At 38.4% G+C, this 6,000-nt stretch overlaps 1 protein-coding gene across 2 annotated transcripts in view; it reads right to left on the bottom strand.

Annotated features, from left to right (window-relative positions):
* Nucleotides 1–762: 762 nt before the first annotated feature.
* LOC141157299 (musculoskeletal embryonic nuclear protein 1-like) overlaps nucleotides 763–6,000 on the bottom strand; it is a 51,146-nt gene continuing 45,908 nt past the window's right edge. For both annotated transcript variants that reach the window (XM_073644363.1, XM_073644362.1), the window contains 2 exons: nucleotides 3,701–3,821; nucleotides 763–2,591 (listed from right to left, as the gene is read on the bottom strand). In XM_073644363.1, coding sequence (XP_073500464.1) covers nucleotides 2,485–2,591; nucleotides 3,701–3,821 — 228 coding nt within the window. In that variant the 3' untranslated portion in view covers nucleotides 763–2,484. The remainder of the gene's footprint in view (nucleotides 2,592–3,700; nucleotides 3,822–6,000) is intronic.

Genomic DNA, 6,000 nt, shown 5'->3' with positions numbered 1-6,000 from the left:
ACTTAATACCAAAAACAAGAGAGGATTAACAATAGCCCAGAGGGATGTCTATTAAATTATTACCCAAATGGGGGAAACCCCATATAATATCTCTCACTATAAGTCTATAAAATGTAACTTTTATTCATCATCTCACTAAAATATAGAAAGGGTATTAAAAGGTTGCCCCTAATCTACCCAATCATTATATTCATATGACCATTTATATATGTTCTGATGACACCATTGGGTGTCCTGATTTATGGTAGAACAGGACGAAGTCAAATGGCACACATCCCCCCCCCTCCAACATGTTTCACCGCTTTAGCGGCATCATCATGGAATGGGTGAAACATGTTGGGGGGGGACGTGTGCCATTTGACTTCATCCTGTCCTACCATAAATGGAGGACACCCAATGGTGTCATCAGAACATATATAAATGGTCATATGAATATAATGATTGGGTAGATTAGGGGCAACCTTTTAATACCCTTTCTAAATTTTAGTGAGATAATGAATAAAAGTTAAATTTTATAGCCTTATAGTGAGGGATATTATATGGGGTTTCCCCCATTTGGGTAAAAATCCTGATGACTTGTTCTAAAAATTATCAAATAATCTAAAAATAAAGTCATCACGATTATCTCTCTCTTGATAATCCTGATGACTTGTTCTAAAAATTATCGAATAATCTAAAAATAATCAAATATACCACTATGGATGCCTCATAGACACACACACACACACACACATTCATATATATAGACCCAAAAAGTCTGAGTAAGTAACAATTGTACCATTTTATTGATTTATTAACAGGTAGAAAAAAAAAAACAAAACACAACACAACCTGGACATGAGTAAGATCTTTGTATCATAATAGTTACATTAAAAGGAACCTGTCGTGCTGAAAATGGCATCTGACCTGCAGGCAGGATATTATAGGGCCGGAGGAGCTGATCAGATTCATATACATTTTTGTGGGAAAAGTTTCAGTAAAACTTGCATTTTATTCATTGAAATCCCTGGTGTTTGTATGCAGGAGTCCAGAGGGCTGTGTGATTGACGGTTTTCCCTGTATAATTGACATATGTCTCTACAATCACAATTATACAGGGAAGACTGTCAATCACTATTAGGACCGCCCACTGGACTCCTACATACAGACATCAGGGATTTTCATGAATAAAATACAAGTTACACTGAATCTGCTTTAACAATCCTATATATTTTCTGCTCCGCTTCATCTCTATAACCTTCTGTCCACAGATCAGACTGTATGTACAACATGACGCTACACGGTGAAGCATTATGCTACATACAAATAAATGGAATTGCATTGAGGTCCTCAAAGTGCTACAAGATATAATTCACAAGAAGTCACAACCAGTTAAGATTTTTTTGTGGCTTGTCAGATGTGGTACTTTGTGGGTCGCAGTGTGCCCCCATTTAGTTACATTACGTAGTGCTGTACAGTGATCACTGACCGGGCGACCTGTGTCATGGCCGAGGTCTCTGTGTAGCTCCAGCCTAAGGCTCACTTGTATAAAAAATTACAAAGTGGATGTGTCGACCATAACCAGATTCCAGATATCTTTGGCATTGGAAATGCTTTTACAATTGGAGTAGACCTATAGCCTGAAAAAAAAATGATGGTTGAAAAGCAAGACAAAGCCAGTGGATGTTTCCGCGCCTTGTGCTTATGCGGTAAGTAGCTCAACAAGTGGACTGCTTAAAGGGAATCTGTCACCAGGTTTTTGCCCCCTAATCTGACTGCAGCATGATGTAGAGGCAAAGACCCAGATTCCAGTGATGTGTCACTTACTATCCTGTTCCCTGTAGGTTTGATAAAATCACAGTTTTATCAGAAGGAGATTATCATTAGAGGACTAATAAACCTGCTGCCAGGTGTCCAACCCCGCCCCCACGTCTGATTGGCAGCTCTCTGTACACTGCATGGCAGACAGCGGCCAATCAGTGGTGTGGGCGCGGTTATACAGAGCTCAGCATTCAGAAAACTGCTAGGTCTGCAGCAGATAAAACAGCAATTTTATCAAAACTACAGCAAGCAGCCTATCAAGTGACACGTCATTGTAATCAGGGTCACTGCCTCTACATCAGGGTGTAGCAAAATCCTGCTCACAAGAAATATTTAAAAAGTTTTTCAGGACAGTTAATTATCTATTAAAGTCTATAAATTGGTGGGGGCCCAAATGCATTTTATTGTCTATACATTATTCTAAGCACACTTCATTCATTTTCTAAACTAAAACAATATTCAGTTTGATGGTTCAGAATAAAAATAATTTTCCAGAACATTAAATATGATTTTCCTTTAGGATTGATTTTGCTGGTAGATCACCATTTGGGGGCCATGGAAAGAGGCGATCAATCATAAAAAAATGCATTTACATTCATAAGCAAAAATTACAAGCTACAGCAAAAGCAAATGGTAGAAAATTGTAGAGTGTAAGACTGTGCACACGCTCCATTCTGTAACGCATCATCCAAACACACTTTTTGCTGGGGCTTCTTTTGGCTTCTCAAAGGCCGTCTCTGTTCCTGTTCTGGTCTGACTAAAGACAGATGGGGCTGAACCTCCGGCTTGTTCTGCAAATAGGACAAAAAAAAATAAATATACATATCAATATCTAAAAAGTCAGCATAGTCTTTCAGCTTCAGCCATTATAGGGTGTTATTGTGTCCATAAATCAACAGGACAACAACACTGTCACAGCTATGTGTAGAATATGCAACTTTTATGTAGAAATGCAATCAGACATGTCGTAATTCCGATAGGATAACCATGTCCCCTTTTCTCAATATTTTTACATTTTGGCATAGATACTGATAAATGGTGTAAAGTGTATGGGGAGCTTGTTGATGCTCTTGAATTATAACTTCCTCCGCCTCCTTTTTTTTTGCTGACTTACTGAATGAATGTAAATGGAAAGTAGAATGGTTGCGAAATCTGACTACATAGGGTTTGTTTGTGGTCTGTTACCATGGAGACAAGCCTCTACATGAGATTTGTCAACACCACAAATTGGGGTATATTTATCAATACAGTGCAAATTTAACACTAGACAGTCTGAGAATTTATCATAGTGGTTCATAGCTGTTGGATAAATCTGACGTATTTTAAGACTCTATAGTCAAACTTAACCACTCCTATTAGTTGGCCAACTTTTTTTGCCAGAATATAGCCTTTTTTTTTAGCTTTCATAGCTTCATATTAAGCCATTACCCTGTTCAGCGAGGCTATGCAAAGTAGTCCGACAAGGTGCAGAAAATGTCCAAAACACACAATAAATATGGTAAAAGTCATAAAAGATCGAATTCTTGGGCATTTCTTTCTGCCTTAACAGTGTCTATTTATTACAAAGATACTGTTTTTACATTTAAAACTATTACAACAATTAAACATTTGCTTCAGATGACTACTCCAAATACATACTGATTGGGAATTTAGATTGTGAGCCCCAATGGGGACAGTGATGATGATGTCTGTAAAGAGCTGTGGAATTAATGGCGCTATGTAAGCAAGCACAATAATAAGACTGAAAATATAAAGTTGTAGGATGATAAACCAGATCCAGTGCTCAGATTATTAGACACCACTTATCACACAATGTTTATGATGACTAGACAGGTTGTTACACTATATGACCGGAGGATTGATCGGTATGCATTATGATGTCTACACGGCTCATACTTACCACATTCTCTCATAACTTGGTATGTTTTAGATTTGATTGGTGTTTGTTTCCCAAGCTTATCTTTGGCTCCTTTGAGATCTTCCTCCTTCACCTTTGGTCTCTTCTTTTTAATTGGGGCATCCTGGGAAAAAAAAAATATATATATTGTATAATCAGCAATGTACACATATTAGTCTGCATCTTTTACATAACTGCCATCTTGCAGGATAAATAGTGACACAAGGCAGTGGTTCCAGCATGTAATGGAGACTTCATTACTCTGAATTATGTTCTAAACAAGACGTTCATTCCCAACAAATAGTGCCATGGTTATAAATAGGCTCTAGTCTTCTGCTGAAAATCAAGCTAAGGCTGAAGGAACCTTGGAAGCTCGCTATGCTTCATACAAAGCTGCACGGAATCCTCCACTTCTGCGTCTTTACTTATGTCTATAGGAGAAATACTACAGCTTTTATTATTTAAAAAATGAGCACTTAGAAGATCAGATGGGACATTTTATACCTTTTTTAATCTCATTCGTTTCTGAAAAAAAGATTACCGTACTAGTTTATTCCTTACTAATTATAATAAAAAAAGTTCTCACCTTAATCATTTAGAATTTATAAAGCAGATAACTGGATAAGAAAAAAAAATTAAATACCCAATTAAGAAAATGTTGAGTTAATAGTCTCCCATACAGGAACCTCTTATTTAAAGGCCCCTTGTACACAAGCTAAAAGTCGGTGGGACCGGCAAGCCATCTCATATTTATGGGTGGTGTCCGGATTTAAATTTTTTTCATTGTTAGTTTTATTTAAAAAAAAAAAAAAAAAATACATGTGATTTTACAAAATGTGTTAAAGTTTGACCCCTGAAACAGTTGTACAAGAGTTTAAAAGAATGGCTACTTTCTTCCAGAAACAGTGTCGGACCTTATCCGGACCATTGATGTGAGTAGGTCTGAGCTTCAATAGCACACACTGCCATTTTTTACTATTCCTGTACCACCCCTTTAAATAGTGGACAGAGCACTTATGACCACTTCTGACATGGCTGTTTCAGTAAAAATCTGTTTTGACAACTGGGAGTTACCAGTTGGGGACATGTCCCTACACAGGACAGACAACCAATCAGTGCTGACTGTGTAGGGACACACCCAACAATAGTAACGCCCAGTTGTCACATTATTCATAATATTTAGACTAAATAACTGAGCAACAGCACAAAGCAGAGGTCTAAGAGAAGATGTACCAAACACTTATTCTATGCGGAATGCAAGTATTTTCTCATTTAAAAAAAAATAAATACATTTTAGGGCTTGTTCACACACTGAGCTTTTGCCGAGTTTTTTGCTGTGGAAAAAACACAACGTTTTACACTACAAGCAAAGTGAATGAGATTTCTGAAATCTTACGCACATGCTGCTTCTTTCATCCTTGCGGAATTGAGCCATCAAAGCGTTTTTTTCATATCTACAGCGTGTCAATTCTTTGAGTATTCTGCTATGCTTTTATACAGCATTTTTCCTGGCAGCACACTAGTTTTTGCTGCAGAAAAATCTGCTGCAAATCCTTAATGTGTGTACATACCCTTAGGATTGCTGCCAGGTCCTCTTGGGGTGTATAGTACACCTTCCCACACATCTGCTGGAATGCAGATATTTTCCGTGCAACACAACAATTTTGTAGCGTCTTGAAAGGGAACATTCTAAGCCATTTGTAGGTTTGCTGAAAGCTCTTCATGCCAGTTAAAGCCATGGAGAATACTGTATTATCGCCCTCTTAAGATTCTTTTCTAAAATTAGTTCACCTTCTCAGTATGGTAGACCCCCATCAATGCATATAATGTCATTCACCTTCAAGTCCAGGCTATTTTCTTGAAAGAACTAGACAATTTGCCTTTACATGTTATTTCAGTAACTTAGAATTTAAAATGTTTCAAAAAGTAACTTGGACACATTTTTGAATCACAGGAGACAAGATTTAGTATTTTAAAGGGGTTGTTCGTTACTTTAAGACAAGTCTGATCGGTGGGGGTGCGTCACCCAGCACCCCACCCATCAGCTGATTTGGCGGCAGCCAGAACTTCTCAGTTGCAGAGCTGCACAGCACAGCTCTGTCTAAGGAATAGTGGCCTCGGCCAGGTACTGCACATCTGCCTTTATTGATTGGAGGTGGCGGATCTGCAGTACCTGGCCACGGCCACTATAGAGTTGCTGGAGCTGTGCTGTGCATTCAGCTCCACAAATGAGCAATTCCAGCCACGGACACAGGGAACAGCTGATCGGCGAGTGCTGGGTGTCGCACCCACACCAATCTGAG

The sequence above is a fragment of the Phyllobates terribilis genome, unplaced genomic scaffold (genome assembly GCF_046119375.1).
Source record: "Phyllobates terribilis strain yellow unplaced genomic scaffold, ASM4611937v1 Scaffold_8__6_contigs__length_399053987, whole genome shotgun sequence".
Classification (NCBI taxonomy): Eukaryota; Metazoa; Chordata; class Amphibia; order Anura; family Dendrobatidae; genus Phyllobates; species Phyllobates terribilis.
The sequence above is the reverse complement of the archived record's forward strand: the minus strand, read 5'-3'. Positions and strand labels throughout refer to the sequence as shown.